Source organism: Dipodomys ordii, unplaced genomic scaffold (assembly GCF_000151885.1).
Source record: "Dipodomys ordii isolate 6190 unplaced genomic scaffold, Dord_2.0 Scaffold47, whole genome shotgun sequence".
NCBI classification, from domain to species: domain Eukaryota; kingdom Metazoa; phylum Chordata; class Mammalia; order Rodentia; family Heteromyidae; genus Dipodomys; species Dipodomys ordii.
The window spans coordinates 860,615-875,339 of NW_012267263.1; the positions used below are offsets into that span (position 1 = coordinate 860,615).

The 14,725-nt window shown below is 42.2% G+C and overlaps 1 protein-coding gene across 1 annotated transcript in view; it reads right to left on the reverse strand.

The window, feature by feature from the left end:
* Positions 1-4,637: 4,637 nt before the first annotated feature.
* Mertk (MER proto-oncogene, tyrosine kinase) overlaps positions 4,638-14,725 on the reverse strand; it is a gene marked incomplete at its 5' end in the record, with an annotated part of 118,799 nt that continues 108,711 nt past the window's right edge. The window contains 2 exons of the mRNA XM_013019713.1: positions 4,638-5,606; positions 13,404-13,540. Coding sequence (XP_012875167.1) covers positions 5,093-5,606; positions 13,404-13,540 — 651 coding nt within the window. The remainder of the gene's footprint in view (positions 5,607-13,403; positions 13,541-14,725) is intronic.

Below are 14,725 nucleotides of genomic sequence, written 5' to 3' on the forward strand. Positions count from 1 at the left end.
AATTACATGGGCAAGATAATGAGTACATTTCTTATCAAGCATTGCAGCCTCCTCCTTTGTTTACCCTTCACATCCCTTCCCAGCCTCCCCCCCCAGCCCCCCCAAGTTACACATTTTATACAGGAGAAACTGATGGTTAAATTTCAGCTTGGTGCTAGTCGCTCACATCTGTAACCCTAGCTACTCAGGAGGCTGAGATCTGAGGATCAGGGTTTAAGGCTAGCCTGGGCAGAAAAGTCTGTGAGACTCTTTATCTCTAATAAACCACCAGAACAAAGTGGCACTGTGACTCAAAGTGGTAGAAGCGAAAGAGCTCAGGGACAGTACCCAGGCCCCCAGTTCAAGCCCCACAACCACCATGAACAACAACAAACAAAAAAAAAACCCAAACCTTTAGCAGATGTAAAGGCAAAGCATCAGCCTAATTTCTTTGAACTGCTATATAAGCTAAGGCTTATTGGTATAATGGAATTTAGTTTGCAAACCCAAATTTATGGCTCTTTAAGGGAGCCATGCAGGGCAAGGTCTCAGAGCTTGTTTCTACAAAGGTAACTGATGACTACTTCTAAGGTTTCTTACTCTAAACAGCAGCTTCACACTTGGCTGGTCTGCTTCACTGTGACACTGGTAGATTTTAACAAAATGCACAAGTCAGAGCCCTCTGAGGAATGCACTTAAAAAGGCTGTGACTTATCCCAATGCCCAGAACAGTTTTCCTCTCTCTGAATATTTGTAAGTGGGAGAGTAGGTCATGTACCCTTATGACTGCTACTTGAAGAAATTCTATTAATTAGATTTTATAGTTATAGTCTCAATAAGTTAATTAAAATGATCATATTCTAAAGGGATAGAAACGGCTAATTCATATTCTTGTTTCTCTTTCAAATTTCTAGAAATGGGATAATAGATAAAATATAATAAAAATAAATTGTACATGAAGCTATTCTAATAACTGGGGTTACAGTTTCTAAAAATCATTACACTTACATATCAATACATTAAGCAATTATGCTTTTTAAAAAATTATGCTTGTTGCTGGGCACCAATGAGTCACACCTATCATCCTAGCTTCTCAGGAAGCTGAGATCTGAGGATTGCAGTTCAAAGCCAGCCTAGGCAGGAAAGACTCTTATCTCTAGTTAACCACCAGAAAACCAAAAGTGGCGCTATGGCTCAAAGTGGTAGAACACTAGCCTTGTATGAAAAAAGCTCAGGGCCCTGAGTTAAGCCCCACAACTAGCAGGAAAAAAAAATATGCTTGTTAAAAATGAGTGCTAAACATTGGTAGTTCTGCTGCTATTCTTATTTAAAAGAAAGAAAAGTTAGATTGAAACATAGGAATATTGTGTGTTACTAAAACGTTCATTCAAGGCAACAAAACTTCCTGTTTTCCCATTTATCACCAGAAGTAACTAAACATCTTTAGAGAAGTCAAAGTGCTGGTGTAGCTGGTTTATTTGGGGATCCGTTATTTTCCCATCGATTCAGCAGAAGTTCCAGCCATTGACTGGAGTGGTTACAGTGGGTGCTAACATTCACTTGTCTTGCCAGAATTAGCCTGGGCTGGAAGATGAGAGATGGTAGTTTGATCTGTTTCCTGGGTAGGGAACTTCTGCTTGATCTAATGGACATGAAGACAGAGACAGAATCTCCCCTGGCCAGGTGGCACACTGAACCACATATCCCCAAGTCCTGCATATTCACTGCTTGTCTCCACTGCTTACTATAACAAGTGGGCCTCCCCACCAAAGCTCTACAAGCAGTAACCTGTTGGACATGATTCAAAGGAGGAAGGATCATGCCTACTCCTGAGTCCTAAAGCCATTTTAGGTGAGAAATACAACCATTGTCCTTCACTTTTCTGAACACCTCAACTGTATGCAACACTGGTTAAGGCAAATCTCTTTTTAAATTAAATTATACAGTCATTATTTTGTGTGGTGGGAATTGAATGCATGCTAAGCATACATTCTACCACAGAACTAAACCCGAGCCTGTCTTTTGTTTTCTGAGTGAGTTTGTATTATTTTGGATGGAGGCGATAACACAATCAAGGAAAACAGGTTTGCACTGTATAAAGAATGGCAAGTCAAACTTGGGAAAGCCTCCTTCTAGTGTAGGTTCTTTCAAACCTCTTGCATTTTCTTTGCATGGAAGGCTTCAGAAGAGGGTGCCATCTTCCCTCTACCCAGGAAGAAAAGCAGCCTTAGGAAAAGCCAAGCGGCCCCAACAATGCTTAGGGATACTCCTTCCAGCCCTGCCTGTGCCTATACAGCTCAGCTCACAGAGCAGAGTGCTTTGACTTGTTCAGAGGAGATGCTTTGGTTCTTGCTTCTCCCCTTACTCTGCCAGGAAATCAAGAAAGCAAAAAAGAGAAGAAAATCTCTTAGCAGGTCAAGCTAGTTTCAACCGGTAGGTCACGAGTATGTCTGGTATTTGTTTATTTCCTTGTCCTCTTGAACTCTCCAACCCTAGTCCCAGTTTAGCTGAAGACAATGACTGACTTGTTTCTTCCTGTTTTCTCTTACCCACTTTTTGCCCATAGAAGCCACTTTTTATAAAAGTCATTTGAGTGTATCCAACAGAACACAGGAAAGCCTGTTTTCAGTATACTGTCAACAAGAGTCTGCCAATGATTGGATGGTTTCAAAGTTAGTTCTTTCCAAACTTCTAAACATTCAAATATGTTTAAGAACACTGTAGATGCAAGGTTGTCAGTGAGATTTAAAGAGCCACGAATCAGCTTCCCAAGTAGCTGGGACTACTGTTTGTATTATGCTCACCTTTGGTCTTCAGCTCCACCCAGATTGGGGGGGGGCCCTCCCATCCCTGGAGTTCCCGCCATACAGATGGCCTCTCCCACTCTCCACCCAGACCCACCTGAACTCCCACCTACCTACTTCCTTTTCCCTCAGACCCTCCTGCTACCTGGACGGGGATGGAGGCTATGTGCTCCCTCTTGGGGGAAATATGGCTCCTCTAATAAACCTTATAATAATCTTTCTCCTGTGCCTGCCTGACTCTGTGTGGTCCCCTGGGATGGATGTGTGGGTTCCTCCTCTTTCAACTACAGTCACAAGCTACCACGACAAGTTCTTTCAATTCTTTACTGTTACTATCAACAAGAAATTTTGAACAAGCAGGTAATAAAAATATTTTACTGATTTTTTAATATAACCATTAAAATTTTGAACAATGTCTTTATATGATGTAACTGTGCCTTCGTTTTTCTATTCTTCTTTCTGTTCTTTTACTAATAAAATGTACTGCTGGAATTTTTTTTTTATAGTTATACAGACTTTTTCTAGACTCTTAGGACTTTTCAAGCAGAATATTTCAAAGCACTTCCTCCAACATGTGCCATTTGCCATCCCCATTAGAGGCCCAGTCAACGACAGCTTGATCTTGGATCATAATCTCCAAATTGTAAGCTAAACAACTCTTCTCTTTAATAAATTAATTCCCTTGGGAATTTTGTTGCTGCAGTGTGATGCTGACTAGATCAGTTCCCAAATCATAGCCTTAATAAAATGTTTTAAATTCAAGCTCTACTGTTCTCTACACTGGGGCCACTGGCAAAATCACTCAATCTCTTCAAGCCTTGGTTTCTGGCTTGGACATGGTGATGGCATTGGAACAGTGGTATGATGATGCTCAGATTGAACAGGACAGTTCATATACAGTGTTTGACACATTGGCAAGGGCTCAACCAACAATGGTTGTTTGAAGTGGGAGAGCCAGGATAGGAACTGTAGAGCCTGTGCCCTACTGTTTGTCTTGCCCACCTTCTGAGTGGCATTTCCCAAACAGAAACGTGTTCTACCCATCAAAATCTCTTGTACAAGCGGGGCGCTGGTGACTCACACCTGTAATTCTAGCTACTCAGGAGGCTGAGATCTGAGGATCACGGTTCAAAGCCAGCTTGGGCAGGAAAGACAATGAGACTCCTATCTCCAATAAACCACTAGAAAACCAGAAGTGGCACTGTAGCTCAAATGGTAGAGCTCTTGCCTTGAGCTGAAGAGCTGAGGGACAGCGCCCAGGCCCAGAGTTCAAGCCCCACAACTGACAAAAAGAAAAAAAAATCTCTTGTACAGCTTATTTGAACCCCTTCTAACCAGATTAGGTTTTTTAATCCTTTATTATCTTTTTCTTCATCTATGGACTCTTTTCCTATCTCTAAAAAGTGCAGGAATGGGAGGAACAAGCAGTGTGAGGGCCAGGCATTAAGAGAACCCCTTTGCAAATGTCCCAGGGTTGTTGGTGGCCGGTTGTTCCACATGTGAAGTAAATTCACCACACGCTTCCTCATTCATGTTTTATTAGGAAGTTGTAGCAAATCATTAACTGGTTATAAAACTTGAAACATTAACAAAATTATTCTGATCAAACACATGATTCATGAGGGCACAAGACATTTCTCATGAAGACCAGATGTGAAGTCAAATATGGTATTTCATTTTACAAGTATTTTACATTTAATAGTTTCACAAAAGAAAAGGACTTCCAAAATAAACAACTTTGTAGACCTGTTAGCACTGAAGAATAGCTGAAGCTTACATTGTAAGATCTACAAGAAAGAATGACATAAAATAAGTAGTCTTATTAAAATAAAACATGCTTGATTCTTTCCATCATATATACATATATTTTTTTCTCTTTAAATAAATATATATTATATATTTTTATTTCTTGTGGTGCTGGGGATGGAACACAGACCTCACACACATTAAGCTTGTGTTCTCCCATTGAGCCATGCCCCTAGTCCTATTATGTGTTGTTTTCTGAGATGGGTTCTAGTCATGTAGCTCAAGTGGGCTTAGACCTTGCAAATCTTCCTGCCAGATACTCCAGCGTGCTGTGATTACAGCAATATACCACTATTCCCAGCTTCCTCTTACATTATTTCTGAAGAAGACTTACTTGGCAACATTCATCGGGTGGTCTCGATCATGGAGTTTACTTGGTTAAAAACAATACAAAGAAACCAACAAATACCAGGCACTTGAGGCACAACTGAAGTCTACTCAAAAAGGAGAATTCACTTGGTTTTGCAATGTCTCCTCTCAACTTGGTGACAGGCAACAATGTCTTACATTGGGACCTCTGAGTCTTCTGAGGAGTCATCAGCAAACAAAAATTTGTCCTCTGATGAGCTCCCCAAGGGCAGTGTGCTACAGTGTGACCAGGAAACCCCATTCCTCACAGGTCTGTCTTCTGATAAAACACTGTCCTTTCCAGCCACAAGCACAGCAGGGGAAGCAGAAGCCAGATCTTCCCATTCCTCACTGCCCCCGTTCATGATGTACCTTTCTTCTTGAGCTTTGCTCTCATGAACTTCTGCTGTGACCACGCTAATAGTTCCACTCGGAGTGCAAGAAGCAATGATGGAGTGAGGATCAATGTTCATGTCCAGATGAGCAAGTGCCGGCCCCTCGGCAGTGCCCTCATCATTCTCTAGAGGCTGTGTGTTGATGTAGATGATGGCCGCTTGGTCCTCCACATCAGGCAGACTTTCCAAGAGTTTTTCTAGCTGCAGTCTCAGCATAGAAAAGGTAGGTCTGTCCAAGGGATCGGTGCTCCAGCAAGAGTACATGATCTCATACCTGAGAGTGAGAGACAAATGAGCATCTCCTGCCACAGCACCCATCCCATTAGTGCCACCCACCGCTTGGTCTTCATTTAACCTTTCATCAGTATTACATTTTATTCAGCATTTTTCCCTTTATGAAAATTATTGAGATTCTGTTGTTGTTTTTATGTGTGCTGGTCCCTGGGCTTGAGTTCAGGGCCTGGGATCTCTCCTTGAGCATTTTTCCTCAATGCCAGTTTTCCTCTCTACCACTTGCATCATAGCTCCACTAATGGCTTTCTGGTGGTTAACTGGAGACCTGAGTCTCATGGACTTACTTGCTTGGGCTGGCTTTGTGTGATGATCCTCAGATCTCAGCCTCCTGAGTAGCTAGAACTACAGGTATGAGCCACCAGCACCTGGCTTTGAGATAGTTTTTCAAGGGAGTGGTACAATCCTTACTCAACATTTGTAAATGCTTCATGGGTATTTGACAAGAAAACTATTCTGTAGGGGGCTGGGAAGGTGGCTCAGTGGTAAAGCGCTTGCCTTGCATGCATGAGGCCCTGGGTTCGATTCCTCAGCACCACATAAGCAAAAAAAGAAAAAAGCCGGAAGTGGTGCTGTGACTCAAGTGGTAGAGCGCTAGCCATGAGCTGAAGAGCTGAGGGATAGCGCCCAGGCCCAGATTTCAGGCCCCATGACAGGACCCCCCCAAAAAAAGAAAACTATTCTGTATTCAAGAATAGAACATGGATGTGGCATTTTTACATTCCTTTGCAAATAAAGAGCATTTAAAGTCCTCTTCTTTCTATAATGCTTGGCCAACTACGGCCTGGGTCCAAATCTGGCCCAATACTTCTATGTAAATAAAGCTTTATTGGACACAGCTATGCCTATTTGTTTATGAGTTGACTATGATGCCTTTTTTCTCCAATGGCAGTGTTAAGCAGGTGCTACAAAGGGCTCAAAGCCCAAAATACTTATGGTTTGTTATTTTAAAAAAGTTTCCCAATCTCTGTTCTACACCATCAAGCTGGTTTGGTACTAAGAGTGCTGAATTAGATGGAGCCCTAGGGGCAGCTAGGGGTAGTATAGAAGCAGTAAGAATGAGGGGAAACTATGTATTGCTCCTTCTGTACTTCCCAACAGCCCTGTCATACCACTTTGTAGAATAATGAAGTGGACCAGGCAAGTTACAGAGTGTACACTGGCAACATGATAGCAGGAGAGGGAGGGGAGTCTGATTCAGATTGGGCAGGTCTGCTAAGTTCTATAGGGGACAACCTTCTCTTCTTGGTGGTAAATTAATTCCCAGTGTTCAAGGTCAATAAGAATTACAATGAAGATGCATTTAAAGGAACATGACAAAACAGAAAGAACAGTCAAGAATCACCTGGCTCAGAAACTGAGATATACCATCTCATTCTTTCCTGTGTGAAGAAATTGGTATTAATGTCACTAGATAAGAAAACGACATGACATGAGCCAGGTGCTGGTGACTCTCATCTGTAATCCTAGATACACAGGTAGCTGAGATCTGAGGATAGTGGTTTGAAGCCTGCCAGAGCAAGAAAGTTTGTGATATCCTTATCTCCAATTAGCTGCCAAAAACAACAAACAACATCAGCAACAATAGAGCTGTGATTCAAGTGGTAAAGTGCAAACCTTGAGCAAAAAAAAAAAATCTCAAGAGACAGTGCCCAGGTCATGAGCTCAAGCACTAAGACTGGCACACAAAGAAAGAAAGAAAGGGACCAATGGAATAGAATGGGAAACCCAGAAATGAACCCACAGACCTATAGCCATCTAATCTTCAATAAGGGAGCTAAAAAAATAGAATGGAAGAAAGCCTCTTCAGTAAATGGTGCTGGCAAAATTGGTTAACTACTTGTAGAAAACTAAAGCTAGATCCTTATATATCACCCTGCACCAGAATCAACTCCAAATGGATCAAAGACCTTGGAGTCAAAGCAGAAACCCTGAAAACATAAAAGAAGGAAAAAGAAAAAACCCAGGTCTCCTTGGCTCAGGCCAAAATTTTCTGAATAGAGACCCGGAAACACAACAAATCAAAGAAAGATTGGACATATGGGATTGCATGAAATTGCAGAACCTCTGTATAGCAAAGGACACAGCTAGCAAGACCAATAGAAAGCCCACGGATTGGGAGAAGATCTTCACTAGCCATACAACAGACAAGGGTCTCATATCTAAAATATACCTGGAACTCAAAAAATTAAATCCCCCAACAACAAATCCTCAAAGAAACAACTGCCCAATAAATAAGTGGGCTAAAGACTTAAAGAGAAACTTCTCTGAAGAGGAAAGAAGGATGGCCAATAGACACATGAAGAAATGCTCAACATCCCTAGCCATAAAAGAAATGCAAATCAAAACAACATTGAGATACCACCTCACCCCAGTTAGAATGGCTATAATCAAGAACTCTAATAACAACAGACGCTGGAGGGGTGTGGACAGAAGGGAACTTTACTGCATTATTGTTGGGAGTGTTAACTTGTTCAACCACTTTGGAAAGCAGTATGGAGGTTCCTCAAAAGATTCCACATAGAGCTCCCCTATGACCCAGCAATCCCACTTTTGGGCATTTACCCAAATGATCACAAACACACTAAAACTACCAGCACACCTATATTTATTGCAGCATTATTTACCATAGCTAAGATATGGAACCAACCCAGATGCCCCTCAGTAGATGCATGGATCAAGAAAATGTGGTATATATACACAATAGGATCCTATGCCTCCATCAGAAAGAATGATATTGCCCCATTTGTTAGGAAGTGGAAAGACTTGGAAAAAATTATATTAAGTGAAGTAAGCCAGGCCCAAAGAAACATGGGTCCATGGTTTCCCTTATTTGCAATAACTGGTATATGTCTGAGTCAAGCAGAAAAGGTCAGATAAGTTGATGTTAGGGAAATGAACCACAAGATAAGTATTCAAATGTTTTTTTCTTTCATGCAATTGTTTCTAACATATTTGTAAGATGATTTCTTTGTTGCTTTGTATGTCCCTCCCCGACGGTATAAACCCTGCTTTCACTGTATTTGATGTTGGTATAATTTGTGGAGGGGAAGGGAAAAAACAAATCGTTTAAATAGAGATACAGGTGGACCCATTGCAACAATGAGATGTACAAGTCCTTATGTTGAAAAACAAACTTTACAACTTTGGTGGGGGAGGATGGAGGATCGGGTGGTGGTGGGGATATGGGAAGGGATAGGTAGGGGAAACAAAGGAGGAGGCAACAATGCTTGATAAGAAATGTATTCGTTATCTTGCCCATGTAATTGTAACCCCTCTGTACAGTATTTTCACAACAATTAAAAAAAAGAAATATAGGTCCCATGGTTTCCCTTAGTTGCAATAACTAGTTTGTCTGAGACAAACAGAAACTGTCAGATAAGTTGATATTAGGTGAAATGAACCCCAAGATAAGGGTTCAATTTTTTTTCTTTCTTGTGATTGTTTCCAACATATTTATAAGATGATTTCTTCGTTGCTTTGTATGTACCTCCCCCAGGGTATAAGCCCTGCTTTCACTGTATTTGATGTTGATATAGTTTGTGGAGGGGAAGGGAAAAAACAAACTGTTTAAATAGGGTTACAGGTGGACCCATTACAACAATGAGATGTACAAGATGTTATGTTGAAAAAACAAACTTTACAACTTTGGCTGGGTGGGGGGTTGGGGTGGTAGGGGGGTGTAGGGGTGGAGAGGGGAAGGGATGTATGGGGAAACAAAGGAGGAGGCTATAATGCTTGACAAGAAATGTACTCATTATCTTGCCCATGTAATCGTAACCTCTCTGTATGGTATTTTCACAATAAAAAAAAGAAAGGGAAAAAAAGAAAAAAATAGATAATTTGATAAAATATACTCTAGAAAGAACCCAACTTTAATAAATGGGAGAAAAACTCAAAAAAAGAAAGAAAGGAAGAGAGGGGGGAGGGAGGGAGGGAAGTTGGGAAGGAGAGAAGGAAGGAAGAAGGAAGGAAGGAGAGAAAGAGGGAAGGAGGGGAAGGAAGAGAACACAAGCGGAGCATGAATCGGGCACTGGTGACTCAAATTTGTTTCCTAGTTGCACAAGAGTTATTTCATAATAATGAACTGAGGCAATTAACAAGAGGTCCTGCACCTTGTAAATAAAAGAAAGTCAGGATGACCGTTAAATTTTATGGATAGAAAAAAATGTAGATTTAGGAACCGCCATTGTCATGGCCATTTTTGTTATTCCATTGAAATTTTTTTAAAAGATACAACTGTCAGAAGCAAAGGGATAGAGGGAGAAGGGGAATATTGGATGGGATCAGGGTTTTAGTTACCTATGATGAAAAGGGTTCTGGTGGTGGATGGTGGTATGGCGATGGGACAGTATGAATGCATTGCATACAACTAAGCTGTATATCAGTGGTTAATACATTTTATGTTACATTTATTTTACCACAATTTTTAAAATGTCATCAGATTAATTTACCAAATGCATAGATTTATGAAGTTACCCAGAGTTTTTAGGCCTCTGTTTTGTTCTGCCTCTGAGATGGTAGATTACAGCTGTATGTCTGTTTCCAGAACTGCTGCTTGCCTTCCATTAGCTGTGTACATGTCTTTGCTGTGAAAAGACAGGATTTGTTCCAAGTAGCAATGCTACTTGGTCCACTGCCACTTGTAACCAGTTTCTCTCTGGGCCTGGGCTAGGCTCCTCACAGTCACGGTCAGCCTGCCATTACTCTATAATAAGACCATAATTCTATCTATCTATCTATCTTCTATCTAGCTATCTACCAACCATCCATTTATCTATCATCTATCCACAGTACTGGGGATCAAACCCAGGGCCTTGTGCATACTAGGCATGCACTCTACCTCTGAGCTATACTCAGCTTACAATGTTAAAGGTACATTTTGATTGTTACCCTAACAATGTTTAGGGTGCCTGGTGGTGAGGAGCAGGGAGAATGATGGATCTGCATTGTACCTGCTTACTCACTTGTTTGCTATGATGCCACTGTGATGAGAGAGTGGAAGAGGACAACCCCAGGCCCCACCCAGCCATGGGTTTCTATGGTTTACCAGCATCAGAGATGGAAACAAAAGAGGAAGGATATCTGCAGCCTAATGGGGCCCAGGGAGCAAAGAGCAGGCTAAGTCTTGTGTTGTACCGGTAGACTGAGTGAGTGCTAGGATCATGTACTGTGGTGGCCAGCCGGTGGGAAGGACTCTGAGGCTGAAGGAGACTGTAATGAACTTAATTGGGAAAATGATGTCCCAGGGATGTTGACAGAGGCATAGAGAATGGCATCTTGGGAAACAGAAAGCAGGCCTGCAACCTGGTCACTCCAAGGTGGGATATGTGTGTGAGAGAAATGACCCTCTGAGTGGCAGGTTGGGAGAGCAGGGCACAAACGGCTCTATGATGAATATTATTATATTTCATACCATTGCTTAAAAACAAACAAACAGCAACTGAATATGGAATGAATTCATCTTAACTATGCGGAAATAGCAATCCTAGATGAGAAGAAGCTCAGAGTATCATTTTTGGAAGGAAATACCTCAGGAATGGAATGACACTGCTGCTCACCAGCATCCAGATGTCAGAGCAGGTCCAGGAAGAAGGCCTGGTTCACCAGCCTGCTGGCCACATCTGTGTCCGCAAACGCTGGGCACAAAGCCAGTAGGAGTGTGGGGATCATGGCTGTTTGCATCTGCCTGGCTGCCCAGCCACATGGCAGGGGTTGACTCTGCCACTATTCTCTGTTCTCAGAGAACACTGACTCAGCACTCCCTCATTTTGGTTTCATGTAAAACATCCAAAACCCACAATGAGACACAGCTCAGACTTTGGGGAGACCCAAGTTAATCACAGCTAATGTCAACTCTGGTGGCACACTGGGAAAGTTAATGAAGCTCTTCTCATTCAATATTGTCGGACTGAAAGGCTACCTTCTTTTCAGAAGCAAACATTTCATTAACACAGCCTTTTAGAAAACTACTGTGAAACCCCTAGAGCTAATTTAATTTAGGATTTCAAAATGTGGTTATGGGATCTGCAGGGCTTGTTTCGGTTTAATGTTAGACATCGTGAGCCACAATAATAACCATTATCAAGCAGGGAATGGCTTGGATCAAAAGTTGTGTTTGGCTTTTGGACCTAGGAGGCTGCATACAAACTGATCTAGGCCCTTTCCACAATGTAAGGTAAAGCGGACATAGCTTAGGGCAGCCCTGAGGCTCTGCAACCAGTGTCCCAGCATGGTGCTACCATGGCTGAGCTGGCACAGGCCCAGGGACCTGCAGTATTCTTGCTATGTGTGGTAAGAATGTCCCTTTTGAGGCTGGGAATGTGGCTTAGTGGTAAAGTGCTTGCCTAGCTTGCATGAAGCCCTCGGTTCAATTCCTCAGTAACACATAAACAGAGAAAGTTGAAAGTAGCTTTGTGGCTCAAGTGGTAGAGTGCTAGCCTTGAGCAAAAGAACCTCAGAGACAGTGCCCAGGCTTTGAGTTCAAGCCCTAGGACTTGCAGAAAAAAAAAAATAGAATGCCTCTCTCCAGGCCCAGGGCTTTCATTATATGGGAGACACTGAGAAGAAGGCTCACAGAATCAGGCTACAGACAGCTTCTCACAGATATCATTCTGAAAAAGATGGCTGGGGGAGAACAACCTGAAATGATGCTATTGCATTTAGTGTTATTGCATGAGCATTCCTCTGCATGACTCCTACCAGCTGAACATTGCAGACACTTCTTTGACCTTCACTGCAGCTCTCTGAAGAACATAGGGACAATGTTATTTTCATGGCTGATAATATGAAGCATAGAGAGGCTAAGTTACACATGGCTAGCCAGGAGGGAGAGCCTGAGCTGTCTTACCCTTAAACCTACATCTCTTTGCCAAAGAGCCTGGCATTGAAGACAGAGAGGGACAGAGTGAGACAGAATGTATACTGTAGCAGGAGCGGAGAACATTCACACTTAGCTGAGCACTGTCTCAGGAGCATTTTAGAACACACATTTCTAGGTCTACTTTGTACCAATAGCATGTGTCCATGGCTATGGGTTAAGGAATTGCACTGTTAGAATAGCTTGTCTCCCAAGCAAGCCAGGAACAGATGGCTCACATTTGCAATCCTACCTATTCATGAGTCTGAGATCTGAGGGCCCTGGTTCAAAGTCAGCCTAGGCAAACAAATCCAAAAGAGTATTACCTCCAATTAACTGGCAAAAAACCAGAAGTAGAGGTATGGCTTAAGTGGTGTAGCACCAACCTTGAGTGAAAAAGCTAGGAGAGAACATGAGGCTTTCAGTTCAAGACTCAGTACTGGTACACACATGTACAAACACACTGAGTTCTGAGGACCAGCCTGATTTCAAAGTTAGTGACTCAAATTCCTAAGTCTCCTGATGAAGGACATCAATGTGACTTATGTGTTTGAAATGTGATATAGGAAGAGACGGATAAGTAGAACTAAAGAGGGTATTAAATTATTCTAGTCCCTCTTATACAATATTATTTATTCATAGACATATTTCCAGAGATGCTTATAGAGTTGAGTAGCATGTCTTATCTTGACAATGTAACTGGGACCTTCTGGATGAGTGAGCCAGTGGTTTCACTGGAGATGTGTATACATTACCTCTGACATCTGGAATGGTTGTCAGACTGAGATATCTATAGGTGCCCCCTTCTGCATATGCCTACCAAGCTAACAACAGATCCCTTCAAAGATCGCATTTCCCTAAGCCTGCACAGAATCAGTGGCTGCTCCATGCAAAGCCCAGTGACACAAGACCCTCACTCACAGTTCATCCAGGCAGTCCTCAGGCTGCTTCAGCCTGTGGCCATGCAGAAGATAGTCATACATTTCATGGTTCTGGACTCCAGGATAGGGAGTCATTCCCCGTGTTGTGATTTCCCACATGGTCACGCCAAATGCCCACTGAGAACAAAGTAAAACATGTTAGGATGTAAGCCTTTCCACAAAAGCTGAATGGACTTTTTCATTAGCAAATGTCATTTCCTTAAAGCCCTGATGATTATATACAAAGATGGCAATTATATCTGAGACCCATTACTCTCCCAACATGGCAACAACGTGGGGTTGGAGTGTCATAGTTCCCCCATTTTTATGCAAGCTCTTCTGGGAAATGTAAGGGCAGTTAAAGCCTCATCTCCCATCGACCCTGCTTCATGTTCTTTGTGGGGCAACAGTGGAGCTTGGGTCAAGGGTCTAATGACACAGCACCTTCTGTATAGTGGATGGGTTCCAAAGAACCATTAGATGAACTCATTCAACTTCATGTGAATATGAAATATCCTAGCTGTGGGCAGTAAGTCCTAGGCAAAACACAGCTTCTGAATGTCAGGACACTTCACCAGAATGAATGTATTGTTCTGTTTGAATGAAAGTACATTGCAAATGAAACAGAAGTCTGAGCATACTTCCAATCTCATTTTCTTGCCAAAGAAAATGTCTTGTGATACCGGCCTGCCTTTTCTCCTTCTTTCCTCTCTCCCCTTCTTTTGCTTTTCCTTCTTTCCTTCCTTCCTTCTTCCCTCCCTCCCTCTCCTTTTTTCTCTCTATCCTTCCCTTTCTCTGTCTCTCTCTTCCCATTCTTCCCTTCCTCCCCCTCTCTCATTCTATCTCTTTCCTCCTAAATTAATTCATTTTTTTTAAAAACACAGGGCTTCCTGCTTGCTGGACAAGTGCTCTACAACTTGTGCCCTCCACTCTTTCTGCTTTGTTTTTCAGGTAGAGTCTCATTTTTTCCCAGGCTGACCTGGACCCTTCCACTAAAGTTTCTACTGGAAGTAAGATCTCAGGTATGCACCACCACACTTAATCTTGTTTTGAGATAGGGATCTCACTCATTTTTTTTTTTTTTGCCTGGGCTAGTTAGGAATTGTAATCCTCAAATCTCAATCTCCTTAGTAGCTGGGATTACATTTGTGCTCCATCACATCTGACTTCAGTTTTCTTTCCTTGCCCTTCTTTCCCTCCTTCTTTTTTTTTTTTTTTTTTGGTCGGTCGTGGGGCTTGAACTCTGGGCTTGGGCGCTGTCCCTCAGCTCTTCAGCTCAAGGCAAGCGCTCTACCACTTGAGCTACAGCGCCACTTCCGGTTT